Here is a 24,009-nt window from a genome sequence, read left to right as displayed (position 1 = left end):
GTGACTCGAGTCTGTTTGGTGTGTTCCGTGCCGTCGTCTGTCGGAAGGAGCTGTTGGCGTACATTTTGGCTGATTTGACTTGTCAAATCAGCCAGTGGGCAGTCGGACTCAATGACCAATCTGATTGGTGGAGTGCTAGCCCTTGATTAAACATTATTATCTCGGACTATGACCATTAGCCCTACATTCAGGGATGTAAGTTATGAACCCATTTTCTACAAGCCACATGTCTTCCTAACATTCCAACATTGAAATTGTGTTTTCAAACGAAATAAATAAAGAGAAAAATAATTTTGTTTGTGATCTGTCACTGTCTCAGCAAATCTCTTGTGCACAACCACCTGTTCCCAAAGGTTCTAGATACAGAGGTGGTTGATAATCTATCCTAACATATTTTTGCTAGAACTAGTAGACTACCACAAAGTTGCTGAATGTATGTTATTTCAGGTTAGTTTGCAACAATATACAAGTTTAACCAAAGTCCTTAGCTGCTATCTAGCTAGCGAACATCACTAGCCGTTCCCATTCACTTTCCGTTTACTGTGCTAACGTTATCTAGCTAGCTAGCTAGCCCCGTTAATGGGCAGAAATAAATTATTTCTTCCGTGTCCGAAAGAGTGTTTCGTTGGCATCACACACAAGCAATGACAATAAAACAGTACACAATATATATTTAAGTATAAGTATAAGTATATATACTCTTTTGATCCCGTGAGGGAAATTTGGTCTCTGCATTTATCCCAATCTGTGAATTAGTGAAACACACTCAGCACACAGTGAAAACACAGTGAGGTGAAGCACACACTAATCCCGGCACAGTGAGCTGTCTGCAACAACAGCGGCGCTCGGGGAGCAGTGAGGGGTTAGGTGCCTTGCTCAAGGGCACTTCAGCCGTGCCTACTAGTCGGGGTTCAAACCGCCAACCCTCCGGTTACCAGTAGGCCTTTGTATTTATATTTTCTTATTGCTTAATCAGATAAGTCTGAAACTAGTGCCATTTTGTTCCATTGGTGAATCCTTTTATGATTCATCTTGGTAACTAGACAATCATATAGCTCCGCCTGCTGTTATGGAGACTTATTAAGTTTCGCGAAAGCACAGAACGTACACTCAAGTCGGTGTCGCTTCAGTGTATTCCGAGGCACTTTTTTGACCGTTAAGGGAGACGGAAGCTGACTGATCAGTCTGACTGCTTTCGGTTGGTGTGTCCGGGCCTTAACAGGCACAGCCAGCTCTGGCACAAATGCGGCTATGATGTGGCTCTGTTCTGGCACAGAGACGGTGGTTTTCTTTCCACAGTACGCTACTTGCAGACTTGAGGACTGTCCCCAGCCACAGTTACTCCAGATCTTCAGTAGAGAAAGATAAAGGAGTGACTAAAAGAGTAAACGTGAAAAGAAAATAATGAATGTTATGAAAAGATAAGCGTGAACATTGTAAAAAAGAAAATACTGAACATTATTAAAAGAAAGAGTAAATGTTACAAACAGAACAAAGTAAATGTTACGGAACAAAGAGAGAACATTATGAAAAGAAAAGGAAATACTAAGAGTGAACATTATACTGTATGTAAGCCTACAGAAAAGATTGAAAGTTATGTAAAGAAAAGAAAGAATGTTATGAAATGCAAAGAGAGAATGTTATGAAGAGTTGAATGTTATGAATAGAAAATAGTAAATATTTTGAAGAGTGGAAAGCAAACCTCTTTTTTCTCTCTATCATTCTCTTTATTTCTCTCCCTATCTCTTTCTCTCTCCCTCTTGTCTCCCATCCTCTCTTTCTCTACCTCTCTCCCTCTCCCTCTCTGTTTCAGGCTAGAGGTGGAAGCGGTGATGGAGCTCAGCTCAGGGGCAGAGCCTGAGTTGACCTTTGACCTCCCCGTGACCCTGACCATGAGGTCACACCCTGTGGGGGAGGAGAACGGGCTGGACGCGGCACACGAGGACGACGAGCTGGAAGACGAAGAGGAGGAGGTGGAGGATGAAGATCAGGAGGAAGAGGGAGGTGCGCTGGGAGCCTCTGGAGGAGGCGCAGCAGCAGGTGGAGGACAGGGTGGGCTCCGTGGCTGGGGGGGTCCGGGGGGGCTTCTGCGTCGGAGGACAGAGGGGGCTGCGGACGGTGGAGGTGACACAGCGGAGCCGACCCCATACCGCGACATCTGGAGTCTGCGCGCCTCTCTGGAGCAGTACGCCTCCTCCGACCTGAGCTCCAACGACCGCGACTCAACCCGCAGCGAAGCCGACAGCCTCTCATCACTAGGGGGTGCTGGGAAGGCAGGGGGAGGCGCAGTATCGGGAGCAGGGGCAGGTTCGGGGGCGGCTGCCATGATGTTCCAGTCGCAGGACATCGACGAGGAGCTCCCGTACGACGAGCCTCCAGCAGTGACGGAGCCCAGGGAGGAGGAAGAGGAGGAAGAGGATGAAGAGGAGGAGCGGCACAGAGAGAGGAGGCGGCGAGGAGGAAGAGGAGGAGGTGGGGGCGACAGCGTGGACTCGGAGCGAGGGGGCAGTGACGGGGAGGCGGGCGGCAGGAAGCTGCTGCAGATGGACAGCGGCTACGCCTCCATGGACGCTCCGCCCCTCGCCGGAGGAGGAGGTGGCGGAGGAGGGAAGACGGCGTCGGAGCGTCGGCGCTACTTCACCTGCACCGGGCGGAAGGGGACAGTGTGTGAGAGCTTCGAGGCCCGGCTCCTGCAGGAGGATCCCGACGAGACGGAACTGGAACTGGAGTCCGAGGAGAACCACGCCGATGTGGAACCCGAGAAGCTCTCGCTGGCGGCAGCCGCGCCCGTGGCCGTCATCCCCAAAGAGCCGCGGACCTTGCCCATCGTCAAGTCCCCACTGGCCCAGAAGCCCTGGCTCTATCGTCGCCGTGACTACAGCATCGACGAGCGCACCGAGGCCCTCTTCAACGAGTTCCTGCGGCACGACCCGCGCCTGGACCCGCGTCCGCACCACCACCATTCTCGCTCCGCGCGCTCCTCCCGCCTGCACCTCCGTGCCCAGTGGCAGCGCGCCAAGCAGCACAGCGACCCTGGGGGATCCGCCGCCGCAGCCACCGCCCGGCTCTCGCCCTCCCTGGAGCGCCTCCGCTGGGGGCCACTGAGGAGGGGGGAGAGCGCTGGCTACCCGCTGGACGCCTCAACGCCCACCGCCACCGCCCGCTACCAGCTCCACCACCACCACCATCACCACCACCACCTGCATGGGCCCCTGCCCCGTATCGCCAGTGCGGCTGACGAGGAGAATAGCGAGGGGGGAGAGGAGGGCACAGAGGAGCCCAAGAGCGCCTCAGGGAGCGTGGACGAGCAGGACACACTGGAGCTGGAGGAGGAGCAGGTGGAGGTGAAGGAGGACAAGGTGGAGGACAACTGCAGCAACAACAACAGCAGCAGTAGCAGCAGCAGTGGTGGTGACATCCAAAGCACAGTCATGCACTCGGAGCAAGGATATGAGAGCATGGAGGAGATGGGAGGTCTGAGCGTCATCCCCACTCCTGGTCCAGAGCATTGTGGGACCCTGGAGGACCCTGGGTTGCTGGCAGCCGATAAGATAGCTGCCAACCTGGAAGAGAGGCTGTACGGTGGCCTGCGAAGGACACACTGTGTCCAGGAGCAAACGGTGGTGGTTGCCTGTGCATCTTCAGATGACATGACCGAGTAGAGAGGCAAATTAGAAGAAAGACTCAGATTAAGATTGCGATTGGGATTGGGTTTTTGCTGGTATAGAGACTAGGACTTGGATTAGGGTTTGTTGGTGCTTGCCGGACTGCCACCCCGACCCTAACCCCACTCTGCCAGTCTCTTCATGACCCGTCACCCAACTACCCCCCTTCACACACCCGTGTGACGGAGCCCACAGCATGTGTCTGCCCTGACGGAGGCTGTGTTCAGAAACAGATCGAGCTCAGAACTTCCACATCTCCTCCTGACCTGGACTGTCCTCTCGAGACCGGAATGCTCTCCAGTCTGTCGGTCCGACCTGCTCCTCGCCCCTGGCTCTGTGCACAGCTCCAGGAGTACAGCAGGGTGTGGTGGCGTCCAGAAGGCCCCAACCTGTGCCCTCGCATGCTTCTGCATGGGCCGGCATGCTCTCGGCTCAGCAGAGGGAGACTGACTGCTACTGATGGCCATCTCTCACTGATGGTGTCCGGTCACTGATGGTGTTCGGTCACTGATGAGAGACTGTGTGTGGGCATCGGTCTCCTGTGTGGGCTATTCCCTCATGCTGGCGTCCTTGCGCTGACCTCTCTGTGAAGTCATTGTGAAATGCACAGGAATGGGAGTGACTAAGGACAGAGATCAAATCCCCGCTACTCCCCGAAATGCCCCTGGAACCTCAGCCACCCCCCCCCCCCAACCAACAAAAACAACAACAACAACACAGAGAGCTACTGAGTCTGGGCCGGATGAGCGCCACATCTGGGCCGGATCAGGGCGGAGTCCCACTCAGACTCACCTGCCCACGTGGTTCTCACCTTTCTCCAGCAGTTTAGGGGAAGATGAAAGGGGGGAGGGGGAGTAAATTAAAAAAATAACTAATGAAATCAAATCAACTAGACCCTGTACACTATGTAAAAAGTCCTCATCACCTCATCCCATATCATTCCCAAGTGAAGAAGTCAGGCTGCTCCAAGCGGATGCTGTTTTTTGGAAGATGTAAGAGGAGAGAAAGAGGAGATCAGGACACACAGGGGCCGAGCTGCTGATGGGGGTTGGGGGGCACGAGTATATCTAACAGTCCCCTGTGGTTTCATAGTCTAGATAAGACTACCCCTCGCAACAGGGTGCAGAATGTGGCTTACTTTTTCACAGAAGCTGGACATGGCATGCCCTAATTCCAGTTTAGTTAAGGTTTATGTAGTGGAGCCTACTGCATTATGGGAGGGCATTTGAGCTGTCCTCCAGAGCTAGAGTAACATGAGAAATGCCCCACGATGCTCCTGATTGTGATGGCTCAGCTTTCCCATGTATCCCTCCTGACATGATGCCCCTGCTTGCCCGCTGTGTGTGGTCAACAGTAGCCTCCTGTCAGCATGCTCACTGTGTGCATATCAGCATCATCTCTAGGAGTGTGCATCATGTAGATATCATTAAGACAAAAAAGAAAAACACACACATACACACACACACACACAGTCACACACATATACACAGTTGAAAACATTCTGCACTATAGACCTCTGAAGTTCGCCTACAAAAAAGAACCAAAACGGCCATCTTTGCCCATATAAGGAGATCCGGTTGTTAATTGAAGGTACCTACCTATGGCAAGTTTCATTGCAAGTTAGCTCTGGGGTAGCAAAAATCTAAGTGTGCCGCCTTCACATACTGGAGATCACAGTATCCACTCGAAGGCAGAGGGACAAAAGTGTGTTCAGGAAAACGTCTGCATTTCAGACTTTTTCATCCCCGCGAGACTCAGGTGCGATAATTCAAAATCCCCATGTTATTTTCCCATAGGAAAAATCGCCAGATACCGGATGTCAAAGATGACTGCTTTTTTGTAGGCGAACTTCAGAGGTCTATTGCGAGGGAATTAAAGTCTGCTTGCTCTCTTCATTGTCAAACGTTTGCCATTCTACATGTAGACAACCGGACATGTCTTTTGGAAGTGGGTTTGTAGGGTCTCATAAGAAGACCTTTACACACAAATATCAATCACTTCTGGTTTGTGGGGACTTTTATGAGTTTGTACTATCTACAGAGTTCATTGCATTGCATTTATTTATTTGTTTATTTATTTTACGGTTGTTTATGGACATTTGCGTTTTGCTACATCATTGATGTCATTGGTCTAAAAATAATAATAATAATAATAATAATAATAAAAAGTCAAGAAGAAAATCAGCTTAAATTGTGTATGGAGTTGCACAACACAATTTAGATGCATGATAAATGTTTCAGTTGATTAGTGCCTCTTGGTAGTGTTGTGTTTCTCACTGCATGTCACATGAAATGGGTTTGAAAACATACCTGTTGTGCTTCCTGTCCATGTTGTCCATCAGCACTGGGAAACACTAGCGATAGCACGATGACATTAGCATCTGTAACATTATACTTCAGGATCTCTGACAGTTGAGAAGGAAGGATCATGCATTGAACTGCACTGATTACATCCCTTCCAAGAGGGAGCCACACCTGAAAGGACTTCATGGGTCATTCCCTACAGCTAGTTAGCATAAGTGTCTTGCCTCTTCCTAGTTAGAGTCAGCTCTACCTCAGAGCTAGGACCCTTTGCCAGTCAGCGTGAGGGACAGGTGACATGTCATGCTTTGCATTGCTGAGCAAAAGCCCCTTTTGGTCAACACAGATGCTGAGTTCTTTACGCACAGCTCCTTCCCCCTCGGTTTGGACGGTGAGATCCAAGCCTGCCCTTCCATCTACTCCCATGATGCAGCCTCTGGGGTGCCAGATCTCCTCTGTTCTGATCAATGCTTCACGTTCTTCCTACATCTCCTGGGGATGAAGCCACCACTCACCTCCCAATCACTATTGATTATGGAGCATACGCTCTGGGATTTGGGTGTACTGACGTGCAGGCGCAAGAGTCCATTAAAAGGAGTGGCCTTTTACCACTAACCTCACTGCAGCCAAGGTCAAGGAAATGAGATAAGGAGAGAGGAGGTGGTTGGGAAAGTAAGGGTGTCCCCAGCTCCACCAATAGAACACAGCCACAGCCCTCTGCTTTAACCTGCTATGGGTCTCCAACCTCTTGAGGCGTGCAGTACCAGAGCTCAGAGCTTTTAGAGGTTTGGTAAGGAAATGCCCACAAAGTATGGATCAGGGGCTTACCTGAATTAATATGTGTGTTGCGTTAACTAGCTTAGGTTACCCAATGCAGGACAAATGAGTGGCCCAACATCCCTAAAAATTACCAGTCACAAAACAACTACTTATATGTGGGAAATAGCGGTTTTCTCAGAAATCTAGTGTTGGCACCGTCACCCCCAACCCTTGATGGTAAAAGCTTTTATCCCCTTTCACTGTTTCCTTTGTGGAGATTTAAATAGCCTGGAGAGAAGCAACACAGCATTGATTGCTCAAAAAAGCCTTGCTTCCCCATCTCAAACGCTGAGTGCCCTACTTCTGATAGGGAGGAGCGAAGCTCTGTCTTGTTTAAAAATGTATCATTTGAATTAGAGATAAAGAAGGGACCAACTGATGTGTTTATTTTTGGTGTCTTTCTCATTTTTTTTCCCAGTGAAATAAAAGCAATGTAGCTTTGTTCTTGCTAGTGGGTTGGTTTTCTAATTTTAGTCCTTTTCATACACTTACTCATCGTACATGAGGATTCATAACTGACCATATTAGTCGCTTTTTCCTCAGGGCTGTTGTAGCCTTTGATTTCTAGACCTCTTCACATATGTGTATGGGCATTATTATATTAGCTGGTCCACTGTCAGCTACAAGCTGCTGCTGATGTGCGTCAGAATTGGTGGTGACGTGTTTGTTTTCTGACCCCTTCACTGGCTCGTTCACTCCCTCGCTCAGGTGCACGTCATCTCAATTCATCCGGCGATTCCATCTCTGGCTGCTGATTGGCTGGCTGCCTCCATCATGCGCACACACACACACACACACGGTTGCCGCAGCTACCACAAGAGGCCCGATTCCCCAGGGTTTCCCTGTCGTGCCATGTGAGCATTCAGAGTTCCACAGCTCATGGTTGGAGGCAGCTCCGCAATCCCGCGTCAGGGAGGCAGGTATGATCAAAAGGGAGCGTGCCAGCGACTCTCCGCAGCAGCCTCAAAGCCACGCTAGATCAAAGTCAAGGTGAGTCAACGGCAGATATAATAATAATAATAATATAATATAAATAGACCAGGATTCACTTCACTTACAAAAACACAACACAACAATTTGTTCTTCTCAGGGATTTACCTTGAAATGAAGACAACACAATTTGGGTTGGTTGGGATGTGTTTTATATAAATAATAATTAAAAAATATTTATTGAAAAAAAAAAACAACAACAAAACAAAACAACAAAAAGAAACCCTAGATGGAAAAAGCCAAAACAATGAAGAGAAGAAAAAGCAGGTGACCGGGCCAGATGGTCAGATGGTGTCGTTAAGCGTCTGAACTTTTTGTTTGTTGCTTTCAGTCCTTTAGTTGGAGAAGTTCCCTTTTCCACTGCTCCTTACAGCATGCAGTTAACACCGTATAGAAATCATCATCACCCACAGCCCCAACCCAGCATCAAAAGAAGAATTCACACCTTCTCAAAACTCTTTCCACTGGGGGTAGTTATATATATATATATATTTGTTTTAATATGTATCTCATACTCAATATAGCAATAGTTATTACTGTTGTTGTCATTCTTAACATGTCACAATAAAACGTCTGAGTGTCTTTAACTATGTATTCAATTACTGTAAAAAAAAGGGTAACCTAGCAACTAAATCTGGCTGTTGAGAGTCCACCCGCATCGTCTCGAGAAGTTGCAGAAGAGAGAGAAGAAGAGGAGAGAGAAAGAAAGAGGGGATAAAAAACAATGTTGTTGGGGGGTGGGGTGGTTGTACGGCAGGCACATCTCCTCTTTGTAGTTTCCCATTTGGGTCAGTCTCTTTAAAACAAAACCAAAAAGAAAATGACAGAAAAAAGGAGAAGAGGTTTTTTTTCCTGGCATCCATTTTGGGTTCATTGTCCAGGGTGGCGATGGGGATGAGAGGGGAGAGGGCAGTCCAGGGTGGCGATGGGGATGAGAGGGGAGAGGGCAGTCCAGGGTGGCGATGGGGATGAAAGGGGAGACGTGTCTGCTGGGTGTAGGAGGCCAACGCATGTGGAGACGGGAGAGAAAACCTGCAGCACAGGGGGAGAGACAAATGTCAGTCACACTATCTATGTCTACGCGTGAGAGAGTGTGTGTGTGTCTTTGTGAGTGAGTGAGTGAGAGTGTGTGTGTGCGTCTATGTCTAGGTGTGTATGTGCCTGCTTGTGTGAGTCTGTGTGTCTATGTGTATGTGTCAGTGTTGTAGTCAAGTCACTATGCCTCGAGTCCGAGTCCAGGTTCGAGTCCTCAGTGTTCAAGTCCGAGTCAAGTCCAAGTCATTAAAAAAAAATTCCAAGTCAAGTCCGAGTCGAGTCCACTACTCATCCGAGTCAAGTCCGAGTCGAGTCACTATTGATCCACGTCGAGTCTGAGTCGAGTCCCTATTGATCAAGTCGAGTCCAAGTCCAGCACTAAAGTAAGCATAGCCTACATGTCGTTCCTTTTTTTTCCATTGCAGATGAAATCCTTAAAAGCAAAACGGACAATCTTCTGTCTCCAAGCAGGGGTGCCATCACTTGTGTGAAAGTAGTATTGCCAAATTTCTTGCCAAACCCAATGTGTTGTATTTATTATATCGGAGAGAATACCATACCATAGCTATACCATAGCCTATAGGCCTACTCATAATAAATTATCAATCCCCATCCCAATCACACAGGCCATTAAGTCACATTATGCTGTTACTGACTGCTGACAATTGTATAGGCAATGTTGTATAAGTTCATACTTCACAAGAGCTAGATGAACGTTGGAGTAGGCCTATTTTGTAAGAGGTAGTGTGGATCATAAAAGGGCATTTTTTTTAATTCTGGCTGTTAAATAGCCTACACAATTTTAGCGCAGTTTGGGAGGGACAGAAACAGAGCAGGGCCCGTCTTGGTAGCTTCTTTCTGACTCCCGTGACGTGAACACTGGCTACCGGCAACTGCATAATTATGTTATCACTTCACTGACACTGTGGAGACATATTTCACGTCAACAATAGAGATGAAAACTAGCTTTAGGTTAACGAAGATGTAGATCATCTGCCTAATTAATTTATTTGTGCAACAGGCCACGTTCATTTCAGCAAGATGAGTGAAATAAATGTTTTTTTAAGCTGCCATCGCCATACTATTTGCTACGATATTCACCTTTTAGAAATAGAACACGTTGCTATTTCCTTTTTTTCGTGCAGTGGATTAGGCTATCAAATCGCTCTTTTGAACAGTAACAGTAATCCAGTTCATTCGTGGTTTTAAATATAGTTGTTTCTGGCCTACCCACGAGAGGTTCAGTTAGTCAGTTTCACTTGCGCAGACACGTAGGCCTACATTGACACTACATGGACACTCTACTAGGCAATTTAATGTTATGCTTCTATATTTTATGACACCAAAATTAAGAAGTATGCTACTGTATATCTTGATCGGGAAAACGTTTATTTTTTTTCTTTCATCCGATAATAGCCTGCTGCAAATTAACAGACAGAAGCACAGCAGGGCACGCCCCGAATGAAAATGAATGAATGGAACCTCGCTTCTCGCGTCAGTCAGGGAAAACACTGTTCACCAAGTCACGATGATCAGCTATCCAGCAGCAGTGTGTGTTGTTTAGCCTAGGCTGAGTGTAATCTTAGGTAATGTTATGTCATGTATGAGAACTAATATTGCCTGACAATAGCCTACTACATTGAAATAGCAGCGGCCATATCTCCAGGCATTTTGGTGTTAAAGTTAACGTTAGTTTGCTTTGCATGTGAACATGATGTGACTTGCGATGTAGCCTACGACACAAAGCAGTAGCCTAACATTCCCTTGAACTAAAATTAGTATTACGAATAATTTAGATATTAAAATCATATAGCAAATTATAGCCTAATGACATACTACAATTATAGCCTTATGATATATTACAAAAAAAAGTCGAGTCCTCGACGAGTCATCGCGAGTGCGAATGCACGAGTCCGAGTCCAAGTTCGAGTCATCAGTGCTCAAGTCCAAGTCAAGTCACAAGTCTCTAAATTTAGCTAATGACTCGGACTCGAGTTCGAGTCTCGGACTCGAGTACTACAACACTGGTATGTGTGTGTGTGTCTTTATGTGTGTCTTTGTGAGTGAGTGTATTCAAGATAGCCAGATTTATGTATAATAGCCTGCAATAATAATACGTTTATGTTACTAGAAAGCAGGGCTCCGAACCGGTTCAAGGAACGAAAACCGAAAACGAACGGAATTTTACGAGGAGCGGAAACGGAAACGAAAACAAAATGGTCTTCAACTGTTCCGGAACAGAAATGTTATTCTGAAATCCACAAAACCGGTTAATAACGTTTGCCACTTCGGATCTTAGGCCAGCTCGTAGCGTAGGCTACTGAAACTGATTTGGAAATTGTTTGTAGCCTATGCGTAATAGCCTATTTTGCCTGTCCACGGCTTGTCGTTTTAAAGTCGGGATTTGAAATGTTTGCGCAATTATAGCCTAATCTATGTAGAAGAGTTAAACGGGAAATTTGAGATAGGCCTTGTCAGCAACAGACAGGTTCGTTTATAAACAGGGTTGGAATTATAGCGCAAGCCTTGGAAGATCTCCATATGGATAAAACTTAGGCTACAACCAGGTAAGGAGTTTAGCATGTATCCAGAAATATTTTTGATAAGAAATTATTTATAGGCATAGGTTAGGCCTACAGTAAGTCTGTAGGCTATGGGATGGATAGCCCATCTGAATGTTTTTGGATGCCGCCTGTGATTTATTATTTTTGGGCATAGCTACGGTATAGGCTAAATCAAGGGGAAATAATGAGTACGTCTATTCTAAGGTAAAGTCCACAAAAATAGACTTGATAGGCCCGCCAAACACTGCCGGAACTTTAAGAACGAACAATATTTTGCGTTCAGAACCGGTTCAGGACCGATATGTTGGTGGCGGAACGCATGCAAGAACGAAAACGTTAAACATAGGCCTACATGAACCGTTCGGAACGGAACGTTTGAAAAATAATTTCGTTTTCAAGCCCTGCTAGAAAGTCTAATTCCTTAATTGTAGGCTACCGTTTTATCCGTGAGCCTGGTTACAATTGTCCTTTGAAGAATCCCACCTTTACTTTGAGAAACAGCGACAGTCTATGAATATAGGGGCGACACCAGAGTTTCCTCTTGTTTTCCGGACATTTTGATATGCCGATCAAATATCCTATTATCGCTTTTTAATTAGACAAGTCGAGGAAAACTGAAACAGGCTATGTAGCTTAAAGAATGGCATAATCAGGCTGTATAGAATGCAACATGTTCATTAGCCTAACTTAAACATGCTTAACTAGTGTCAATTTAAAGATCTAGGCAGTCTCTATGCTGTTTTCATAGACAGCAAGAATCCGCTTTGTTCCTCGTTTTAAATAGGCTACGTTGTTTGTTGCTGCTACCCACATTATCTCCAGTGGTTCAACTGTTTCACTTGCGCAAATGCGCACACACATTGAATGAGCGCTTACACCACAACCCCCTAATGCTATGCCTCTTTATTTGATAGCACTAAATGTACTATATGTTTAGTTTCTTTTTCTTTCGGTCAGCAGTTCAATGATACCATTTGATTGTGCTGCAAATTATCCGCGGACCAGCAATCTCCTCTAACCCTGCAGATCATAGACAGAGAAAGCATGCTCTGGGAACTAGTGTTGTCACGATACCAAAATTATGACTTCGATACGATACCTGCCATAAATATCTCGATGCTCGATACTGAAACGGCAATACCACGGCGAAATACTAAAATATCACGAAAAGAAAGGACGCAGACCTCCTCCAAGTGTATGGAGTCATTTGTTTTGAATTTGGTGCCCTTTTGTAGTGTGCAGGTCAATTCTGTGTTCTAAACTTCTTACATAATTATTTTTTATAGTCAGTAAAATAGGAATTTGTGTGTGATTAAGTCCTTTATTGTTTGTTATAGTTCAATTTACATTGTGTTGTGTTTTGGCAATTAAGTACCTTTAAATAGCCAAAGTAGGCTATATCAAGGTTAGTGTTGAAATTACTGCATGCAAATCACTGAATGCTATGCAGAGGGGCCTAATCTTTAGGCCATCTGATGTAGGCTACTCTAGGCCTTCCCGTGTTTATGGGATTTCTTTGACAGTTGCAAAGGGTACCAGTGTACAAGTACGACGTTCCAACCAGGTCTTCGTCAGATAGGCCTATACCATTAGGCTACCTGTTGCAATATATATGTGTACATTATGTATATTTCTTTAATAACATTATTTGCTACCATGTAACAATAAGCCGCTATTATTATTAGGACTCAACAAGCTTCAGTGGTAGGCTATTATATGCTGTGGGCTTTAATTAGCACATTTCGGGTAGCCTATCTTACATCTGGGCAATAACTATTGAACAAATTGCAGTCTGCATGCCATATGACAAACATTACCAATAGTACTGACCGAATATTAAATAGATCGTTTGCAAGTTATACTAGCGTGAACATTGCATTTTCATCACGTTATATGTTCAGTTGTTATGTCTCGTCAAAATTCACTGATGAAGGAAGGTTCGCTTTATCCAAGGAAACCATACTCGTTTCAGTTAGGCTAGACTAAAACTGAAGAGATGAACTTGGCACTAATCATGTAGTGGTGTTTTCTATAGCCTATTCCTGAACCTGTCCTTCTTTGAACCCTTTAAAAATGTTGGGATATGTCTGCGGGGTGCTTAGCCAAGTTCTATGTGTAGCCTATTGCTTTTGAATGACTCAAACATTTTACTCCGAAACATATTTTACAAACGGGCCTCTGTGTACCTGATGGCTTGCCTTCACTATCCACGATGTATCCAAAATAGTTCCAGAATTCACTTAATGTAGCCTTTGCACGTGCTGACGCAGAGGTAAACCAGACCGTGAGGGAGGATGTTAGCACACTCTCAATGACCGCTCTGTAGAACTGTACCAAGATCCCCAACGTCACTGATTCTGACAGATATGCCCGACACTTTTTCTCTGGTGGTGGTGGAGCTGACCAGACATCTGAGGCTTCAGGCGTAATTGATTTACCATCATCCATCGCGCCTGGCCTCTGAAAAAAGCTTTTAAGGCTAGTCTGCCTGGGCCTGGTCATGTTTGAACTCATTCGTTCGTTGTTTAACAGACATTTTAAGCGTGCACTTTATTTGAAATGCAGCATACAGTATGCGTGTTGCTTAATAACCTTTAAACGGTAGAGCCTGTTCCTTTAAATTAAAACATAGCCAAAGGATGTATTCTTGCTATTCTTATAGGCCTACATTTTAGGCTTATTCTCAAATTCAGATTGTGTTAGGAAGATGGGATTATTAGACAATTTGACCGGAGAGATTTAATTTTGTCGGACATTTCATTTTTTCCCCGGCCAATGTCCGGCAATTAGCGGACAACGGAAACCCTGGGCGACACATTCCTATTATGCCCAGGGCGCAGGATTGCCTTGCGCCAGCCCTGCACGCGCACATGCACGCACATCCTCTAAGGATAAGTTATCTTCCTACTTCCTGTTTTAATGTCCAAGTGACAACAGAAGCGCGCACACACACACACAGTACTGACCGATAGGAGTTGTGTGTTGAGGCCGTGTGTGTGTGTGGCAGGCAGGGTGTGTGTGGCGGGTCATTGCTGCTTGCAGGTGGAGAGCTTGCGGATCTTGCTGGCCGTGGACAGGCCCTTGCGGGAGGGATTGGACGAGGAGCTGGACCTCCGCTCCGTCTTGGGCTTCAGCGTCGCACCCTCCGTGCCGTTCACACACACAGCCTTAGACAAGTCCCGGCCTCGACCCGCTGCCTCCTCGTCTCCGTCCTCTGCAATTTGCCCTGGATAGAGAGAGGGAGATAGAGAGTGGGAGAGAGAGAGAGAAGGAGAGAGAGAGAGGGGGAGAGAGAAAGAGAGAGCGCGAGAGAGAGATGCACACAAATGGTTTTATTGGGATCCAAACACAGCAACCTCACATGATACAAATACTTTGAAAAGAGTAATTGGCGAGATGACAAGTTTACAAGGCTCACACACTCTTAAGGCCGTACACACAAAGTCCGATTTTTGAAAATGTTGATTTTGTGAAGAATAACACAAAAGTTAGCCATAAAAAAAGTACACACACAGTATAACAAAAGCAATGTGGTAGAAACAACACAAACTGTGTTGTCCCTATCTGGACATAGAGATGTGTTGAAAACCACAAGTTGTGTTATTTTCGACACATTCGTTTTAAGAGTGTACGTACTTTCAATCCATTACTATTAAATATTTCTTTTGAGAAGAAATACACATATGGCTACAGTGGTTAGAGGCTTAAGGCCATCTGCTATAGGCTATCCCTTCACATTCACAATAGCCTACTCCTAGATATACATATATTTATTATATTATATTATATTAATTATATTTATAATATATATAATTTTTTAATTTTATTTATTATATTATGCAGTGAGATTTTTAAATGCATGCTTGATGCCACCCCTTGGTGCCATTTTCCTTATTCGTGGCCAGACCCTTAATCTTTCTTGATTACCAGGGTCTGGGTTTTCCAGTCCAGTGAATTACTGATTGCTTTCTAAGAATTGTACTTAGATTGGCTGCTAACAATCAAGAAGATGAATCTATATGCTGCAAAGAAAGGAAATTGAAACACCCATCACTGGGCTGCTCAAAATATTTAGCCTAGGTCCACTTTCAGAATTTCACATTTGGCCTTGGCAAAGGTCGGCGATCTCTGAGTGTCTTTTAGTCAACCGTAAACCAATTGTCAGGACGAAATTAATTTTGGTGTGCAGATTAGTTTTGTATTTTATTTTTTACTATATCACCATCCAGAAAAACCTAGGTGAAACTATAGCCCTGTATACACAATGTTGTGGATAAAATGAGCTGTTTTGGAGGCAATTCATACTGACTTTAGCCTACTAATTGTGTTAATTGTGTTAGATGTGATATTCCTCGTACCCCGCTCCAGTAGGGAGATGTGCTCCAGAGGTGTATGCGTATGTTGTTCAGGTGTGCTTTGTTAGTGAGAGAGAGGCGTGTTTAAAAACTTCAGAAGACTGTGTGTGACGGATCGGCTTACATAGTTTGGATAGCTGCAGACAGAGTAAATAGAAATCTGCAGTTTCTTCATGCTAATGTAATAGAGCGACACACACACACCACACACACACACACACACACACACACACACACACACACACACACACACACACACACACACACACACACACACACACACACACACACACACACACACACACACACACACACACACACACACACACACACACACACACACACACACACACACACACACACACACACACACACAGAACCATTGTGCTGCGGGCAGCGTTTGATGTAATGGGTGAGGTGAGGCCTCACATCTCTCTATATTTGTCCTTCACTGCTTTCCTGATGATCTGCCCCTTTCATGCCTGGTTTGTTTTGCTCGATCAGTCTCGCCATCTCAGTCTCAGGTTCCAGAACAATCCAAACCCTTTACTGACACAGGAGACCTGATCACCTTTCCTGCCTGATGCACACTGGTACACTCGTATGCTATCCTGCAGATGATAGCCCTTAATGTCCACATACTATCCTGCAGAGGATAGCCCTGCTTAATGTCCACATACTATCCTGCAGAGGATAGCCCTGCTTAATGTCCACATACTATCTTGCAGAGGATAGCCCTGCTTAATGTCCACATACTATCCTGCAGAGGATAGTCCTAGTCCTTGATGTCCACATACTATCCTGCAGAGGATAGTCCTAGTCCTTAAAGGAACACGCCACCCAATGTCAGTAGTAATATATGTTCTTACCTTAACTTTCACGAGTTGAGTCATACCTCTCCCGTGTCCGTACGTGCACTCAAACGCTCTGGTGCGCGGCTGGACTGTGTTAGCATGTTGCTATGCTAGTGGGCTTTGACGGCAACTAAGCGTAGAAGTAATCAAAAACATCCACGTTTTACCGACTTAAATACAGTTGCACGAGTAGTTGATAGAAATGCTACGGCCACGCAACGTGAAACGTGGCGATTTTCCAATCGAATAAACCGGAGAACTACAATGTGTGGCGCAATAGCACTTGGGAGTACTTCGACCTAGCGTAGTAGTATTGTTAACACCTAATTGTAGATCCTATCCACCACAGAGTTTAGAATCCATGCTGGATCGACCCTCAGCCTCTCCCTCCCCTCTGAGCGAGAGAGAGGCACACACACTAGAGATGCGCTGATGGGCTATTATTTCAACCATAACTGCATAGCAAAACTTATCATCCATCAGCCATCCATCAACACCAAAGTTTTTTGACCAATTTTCGAAACGGCACCCGCCCACCATCCGCTGGTTGTTTTAATGTAGGCTATATGGGTGATGCAGCGCTGCTGACGTGAGCTAAAGTCGTACATTGGCTATGTTGTAGCCTATCCCCAGAATATCAGCAGCAAACTCAGTCTCTGTCTCGCAAAACAGTCTCCAAATAAAACGCACATCGGCCTGTTGCCTATACTGCCAGCTTGTGACAATATATCGTCCAAAATGCTTGATTGCATTGCATTCTCCACATTTTTAGCTACATTTTCATGTACCACATCAGCATTTCTGTTCAGTGAATCTTTTGTAAATTGCTGCCGATTGCTGTGGGCATGTGATTGACATATGTGCAGGGTAGAAATTCGACTCTAATTGCATTAAATCAGGTTGTTTTAACTAATATTAGACAAGATGGAGTTTTGGCCACTACATTTAAGTTCCCTGTAGACCAGCGGTCCCCAACCACCGGGCCGCGGGACATTCCTAACCGGGCCTTAGCCTACGACAAAAAAATGCATGCAAACTAAATAAACTCAATTTAATTCGCAATAATGTCACATTCGCAATAATACCCACTGACTATGGTGAGCCAGATACCTCAAAGAAAAAGAAGGGGTCATTCAATACAAAATATGACGAGTCATATTTAAAATATGGTTTCGCAGAGACCGGTGACTCGCATGCACCAAGTCCTTTATGTGTGGTATTTGGCGATAAGTTGTCAAACGAAGCAATGAAACCATCAAAGCTAATTCGACATCTAGAGTCCAAGCATCCTACACTTAAAGACAAACCCCTTGAGTTCTTTGAGCGTAAGAAACGCGAGCAAGAAGGACAAAAAACTAGTGCGTAAAGCAACCACATCGGTGAACGTGGCTGCGCTAAAAGCCTCATAGTGGCTAGTCGGATTGCTAAATCTAAGAAGCCCTTTACTATTGGGGAAGAGTTAATTCTGCCTGCTGGTAAAGGCATGTGCAATGAACTCCTTGGGGAGGCTGCAGCTAAAAAAAATAGCTCAGGTACGGCTTTCTGCAAGCACTGTCCATAGGCGAATTGATGATATGTCAGAGGATATTGAGGCACAGTTGTTAGAGAGGGTGAATGGGTCACCGTGGTACGCTATCCAAGTTGGTTGGTTGCAGGTCACTGGCCAGTGTTTGAGTTGCGAGAGCCGCTGCAGAGATTTCTTACAGAAAAAAAAGTCACTGTTAGCTGCATATTTTAGTGATGAGGGCTGGGTGTCAAAACTCACTTACCTGTGTGACATATTCGGGTTGCTTAATGACCTCAACCTGTCACTGCAGGGGAGAATGAAGACTGTCTTTAAACTGGCAGATAAAGTCGCTGCATTTAAAGCCAAGCTTGATTTGTGGGTACGACGAGTGGATCGGGGTGTATTTGATATGTTCCAAACAGTAGTGGGGGTTTTGGGAGAGACTGAGGCAGGGCCCTTTCTCTCGCAGCTGGTGCGCGATCACCTTGTTGCGCTTTCAAATGAGTTTGAGCGTTACTTCCCATCCTCCAAAGATCCACAGCAAACCAATTAGTGGGTCTGCAACCCATTTGTCAATATCCCGAATAATCCTAACTTGTCAGCGCAGGAGGAAGAGCAGTTGATCGAAAAATGCAAATGACGGTGGTCTTAAGAGTGTGTAAGCTATGAGGAAACCTCTCTGGCGGGTTTTTGGATGAAAACCAAAGCAGAATATCCCGAGATAGCGCTGAAAACGTTGCTACCATTTCCCACCACGTATCTATGCGAGGCCAGGTTTTCGGCAATTACTGCAACTAAGACCAAATTGCGCAATCGACTGGACATTTCAAACACACTGAGGGTGCCACTGTCTTCCATCACCCCCAGATGGAACCTTCTTGTTGTAGGGAAACAAGCACAGGGCTCCCATTGATTATATTCATAATGCACGTTTAGTTCCCATGTTTTTTACCATATTTTGTTAAGCATGTTCACACATGATAGATGTAGCTTCAAGTTGTTCAATTTTCATAGTTCATATTGTTCAATTTTCACTTCTTCAAGTTCACGTTTTTCACATTTTTAAGAGTTTGTTACCTTCACTGTTCATACATAACTGGAGCTAGTTCTTTTCAAGTAATGCATGCACAACACGGAACATGGAACCCCCGAACCCCCCCACCGGTCCGTGAAAAAAAAAAATGGGAATCAAACCGGTCCATGGTACATAAAAGGTTGGGGACCCCTGCTGTAGACTAACTTGCCATATTAAAAATTCCCAGTTTATTCCCATTAATTCCTGCTTATTCCTGTTAATTCCCATATATTCCCGTTAATTCCCATGTAAAGTTTCCAACTTTTAAAATTCCCGGAATTTTGCAACCCTAGTCCTGCTTAATGTACACATGCTATCCTGCATATGATAGTTCTTAATGTACACATGCTATCCTGCAGAGGATAGTCCTGCTTAATGTACACATGCTATCCTGCAGAGGATACCCCTTAATGTACACATGCTATCCTGCAGAGGATAGTCCAGCTTAATGTACACATACTATCCTGCAGAGGATAGGCCTGCTTAATGTACACAATACACAAGGCACAGTAAGAACTTAACCTAAAGGTTGCTGTCTTTTAATACACACTGGAACTATGTGAAGTTTAATATGAGAATGTGTAAAGCTCCAGACGTACACAGATAACGGGTTCTGCATGCGTCTGGAAACACTGCTGCATCAGGCCCTGTCTGGAAACACTGCTGCACCAGGCCCTGTCTGGAAACACTGCTGCATCAGGCCCTTTCTGGAAACACTGCTGCACCAGGCCCTGTCTGGAAACACTGCTGCACCAGGCCCTGTCTGGAAACACTGCTGCATCAGGCCCTTTCTGGAAACACTGCTGCACCAGGCCCTGTCTGGAAACACTGCTGCATCAGGCCCTGTCTGGAAACACTGCTGCACCAGGCCCTGTCTGGAAACACTGCTGTATCAGGCCCTTTCTGGAAACACTGCTGCACCAGGCCCTGTCTGGAAACACTGCTGCATCAGGCCCTTTCTGGAAACACTGCTGCATCAGGCCCTTTCTGGAAACACTGCTGCATCAGGCCCTGTCTGGAAACACTGCTGCATGCTGGTCTGGACTTCCTGCTGAGGGTAGGAGGGTGGGACGGAGGGGAGAGTGGGAGGGAAAGGGGGTTGTGACTGTCTACCCTGGCTAGCCTCTGTCTGTCTGCCTGTCTGTGTCATCACTGGGCAGCTCCTACTTGATGGGAAATCAGAGCAAAGACACACAAAGAATCACTGCACTGGCTCCAGAACACATGACTGCACTGGCTCCAGAACACATGACTCCACTGGCTCTAGAACACATCAGGGTTTCCCGCAGCACTTTGCAGTCAACGCGGCCGCCTTGGCAAAACAGGCCTGCCGCCTTAAAAAAAAAAAAAGTCCACCGTGTTACTCTTTGTCCTGTTCTCCCTTTCATTCCAAACCGTGACCAACGCCAGTCTCCCTTCTCCGCAGAACACATTAAAAAAATAATAAGAAACGTGCCATGAATTGAAAAATAATCAGTTTTTATAATCTTTATATATGTGATGTGCCTCCGAATCAGAGCTAGTGAACGGAGCTGAGCGGTGCAAATATCCCGCTCCTCGCTCTCAAGAATCAGTCAAAATCACAAACAGCCACAGCTCCGTTTAATTGTCAGGTGTGATTAACCCTTAGAACCCTAAGCTGTTCAGGGCATTTTTTTTTTTTTAAGAATTAAAATATAAAAATTCTTATATTTTGACATTTTGATATTTGTATCTCACCACAGCAAGCTCATAGCTCTACATGCATTTCATGTGTGTAGGGCAGACTGTCCTGAATCGGGCAATATAATTGCCATGTTGGAGGGATACTCTGGGGCTGAGCAATTTACAGAAATATGTGGTGTGTGATTTACGGAAATAAATTAAATTTTTTATTTAGTGATGAAAAATGACCTTTCTGCGCTCCATGCGCTCCATCCACTTGACCCGAGTTTGCGTGTTAGCATGTGTGCCTATGGTAGGCACTCATAATGATTCTCAACTTTTTACTGCATTGCCATGAACAAAGTAAAGGCAAAAAAGGTGTTTCTTTGTTGAACAAATTGGGATGCAATGTGAGCCTTGAATTGGCCAGAAGGATTGATATACATGGTACCTATGGATAGCTCTGTGTAGGGCTGGGCAATATATCGATATAAAACATATATCGATATATTTTAAAATGCGATATGGAATTAGACCATATCGATATAGTTCAAATTTGCGCCGTGATCCTTGCTCCACGCAAGCCGCTGACCGGAGCTCTCTGCACTGCTCCCTGCGCCCCCGCCCCTCCTCTTTCATGCACAGAAGGGGCAGGAAGAGACACTCTGGCACTCTTCAACAAACATGGAGAAAGCATGTCTGAGCGTGCGGAGGGGAGTCTCTTGGTTAGTAAAAGAAAAAGTAGTAGCTCAATAATTTGGAGATGGTTTGGATACACATTTTTAGATGAGCAACAAAACCACGCTATATGTATGGAGTGCCATAAGCACGTTGCAGCCATTGTAAAGCAATTTACAAAAGATTCACTGAACAAAAATGCTGATGTGGTACATGAAAATTTAGCTACAAATGTGGAGAATGCAATGCAATCAAGAATTTTGGACGATATATTGGCACAAGCTAGCAGCAGAACAATTGCTTGGCTGGCCACCTCCGAGAGGGCGAGAGAAAAAAATATGCGCATAGCCACACATTCCCACACATGTTACAGCGCTGTCTGATAACGTTAATCTAATAATGGAGCGGCCTGAATGCGGGACAATTGACTGGACGCACCAACTCTGACTTCAATTGAACCCCATGCAGAGACACACACACACGCGCATGGACCACTTTGCCTCTCTCTCTCCCTCTCTCATCGCTGAAGTCAAATTATAGCCTGGGAGGTGCTTCTACATCAACCGCAATCGACAGGAAAGGAAAACAAACGTTTAGAGATCAGGAACCGTCAGGAATTTTTAAACACAGAAGCATGACAGCCTATAACGCGAGAGAACATGGATGTGTTCTCCATTTGAGGAACGTTATAATCGATTGCGGATGTGAACAGACAGATAGACACGGAGCGCATAGTAGGCCTACTTTCACTTTCTAGTGTGCATATTCAGTACGTGAAAGATAATTAGTAGCAAAACAGCAATCAAATATTAGCCTACATGGCAGTGAGTTTTGGTTTCAAATGTTTTCATGCATGTCTAGATAATGTTTAGGAGACAGACTATCGTAAATCTTCAAATTATGGCTGGGGTCTTTTTATTTAGGCTGCGCAAAGCACAGCACCTTTATTTGGGGCATGGCGTACTGGTTGATTATATTGCTAAATATCGGTACTGATGACCACTGAAATCTGTGGGGTATTTGATGGTTCACTATTAAGTTTCATGTATGTAAGGGTGTTGGGATTTTCATCCGCTTATTGCGAGATAAGGCATCCGCTTTCATTTATTCATGGTACGTGAGTTGTGCTGAAATGGAAACCTTATTCAGCCTAAATTTAGTAATTTTTTAATTTGCATGATTTACTTTTTTATAAAATTTGTAGGCTGATGCCTGGCTGCAACAATTGTGTTTAAATGTAGGTTACTGCTTCAGCCTCTGGCAAGCGGGGGCTGCATGCAACTGGTAGCTTGAGAGCAACGTGTCAGAGACTCATGGTGTAAGACAATGACTTTTCATTGGCAACAATATTAAACCAACCAACAATATAAAATATTAAGAAGAGCTCTTTTATAAGTTAAATTGAAACAAAACTATTACTTGTCTTTATTTGTCCGAATCTGAGGCCCAAACAGAATCCTGGCCATACCGGTAATTTGAGGATTTAGGTATGCACGTGTGTTTCAGGCATAGCGCAACCACTAATCTCTGACTGAAAGTGCACAGAACTGCATTTGAGAGCGCTCTCTCGCGGCTAGACAGTAATGTTTCATGTAGGGTTCATGTCAGTTAATATGAATTAACATTTAAAAGCATGTTCAATTATATATTTTTTCATATATGTGACCAGGCATGGCAAAACCAGGCTCAAGTCTTTAAAAGTGTATATTTTGTCTTTGAAAATGGTTAAGTTTCAGGAAGTAAACCAGCGTTTGAATTGGGCGTGACTATTAGTGCTCTTTTGTTTTGTCGGCCAATCAGCTAGAAGTAACCTCATGGCTACTTACTGAACCAGCATGCTGTTTGTTTACAATTGGAATGGAGATGGACAAAGCACAGCGGATTGCAGATGACCTGAATCTGATGATGAAGGCGACTTCATTACATTGGAGAACATCCCTAATCTAGAGCTGACCTTAGCCGAAGATAATTACGAGGAAGAATCTCTCGGTCTGGCAGCAGAGGAACTAGATCGTAAGATATCAGATGCTATTTCCACAGTTACATTTGACGGGGATAAAGTTTGTGTGTTAGAAACTTTATCCATTGCTACTAGCTAACGTAGGCCTACTCTCGTTATCTATTGGCACCATAGGCTACTAGCCAAAACCCATTACAGATAGTTTCGGTGGGCAATTAATTTGAATAATGCGAGAATGTCTTGTTTTGACTGATGGCAGGGTGCCTTATCGTGTGTGCATTCAAATTAACAGGGTTTGCAAACGTGATCTCATGTTAGTTTAGTTCGCGTTTTAGACCAGTATTTTATCCATTGCTAAACCTGCTAAATCCATTGCCAACTTGGTGCCTTGCACTGGGTGTTCATTCAAAATAACATGGTTTGCAAACGTGATCTCATGTTTGTTTTAGACTACTTTATCCATTGCTACTAGCTGGTTCTGTAACCCATTACAGATAGTTTCGATGGGTCATTAGCACTGCAGGCTGACAAATCAGTGACCGTGACAGGGGGGAGGGTTGATC

The 24,009-nt window shown here is 45.0% G+C and overlaps 2 protein-coding genes across 3 annotated transcripts in view; one reads left to right on the top strand and one right to left on the bottom strand.

Annotated features, from left to right (window-relative positions):
* Positions 1-3,662, top strand: part of cbarpa (CACN subunit beta associated regulatory protein a) — a 30,414-nt gene extending 26,752 nt beyond the window's left edge. Inside the window, exons 10-11 of the mRNA XM_076293194.1 lie at positions 1,814-2,362; positions 2,486-3,662. Coding sequence (XP_076149309.1) covers positions 1,814-2,362; positions 2,486-3,662 — 1,726 coding nt within the window. The remainder of the gene's footprint in view (positions 1-1,813; positions 2,363-2,485) is intronic.
* Positions 3,663-7,918: 4,256 nt separating this feature from the next.
* stk11 (serine/threonine kinase 11) overlaps positions 7,919-24,009 on the bottom strand; it is a 50,381-nt gene continuing 34,290 nt past the window's right edge. For both annotated transcript variants that reach the window (XM_076294335.1, XM_076294336.1), the window contains exons 10-11: positions 14,340-14,599; positions 7,919-8,806 (exon numbers count right to left, since the gene is read on the bottom strand). In XM_076294335.1, the coding sequence (XP_076150450.1) occupies positions 14,400-14,599 (200 nt within the window). In that variant the 3' untranslated portion in view covers positions 7,919-8,806; positions 14,340-14,399. The remainder of the gene's footprint in view (positions 8,807-14,339; positions 14,600-24,009) is intronic.

Source organism: Alosa pseudoharengus, unplaced genomic scaffold (genome assembly GCF_046254945.1).
Source record: "Alosa pseudoharengus isolate Yale_2024_CS ecotype anadromous, Long Island Sound unplaced genomic scaffold, YU_APseudo_1.1 YU_APseudo_1.1_scf_2, whole genome shotgun sequence".
Taxonomy (NCBI): Eukaryota; Metazoa; Chordata; class Actinopteri; order Clupeiformes; family Clupeidae; genus Alosa; species Alosa pseudoharengus.
The sequence above is the reverse complement of the archived record's forward strand: the minus strand, read 5'-3'. Positions and strand labels throughout refer to the sequence as shown.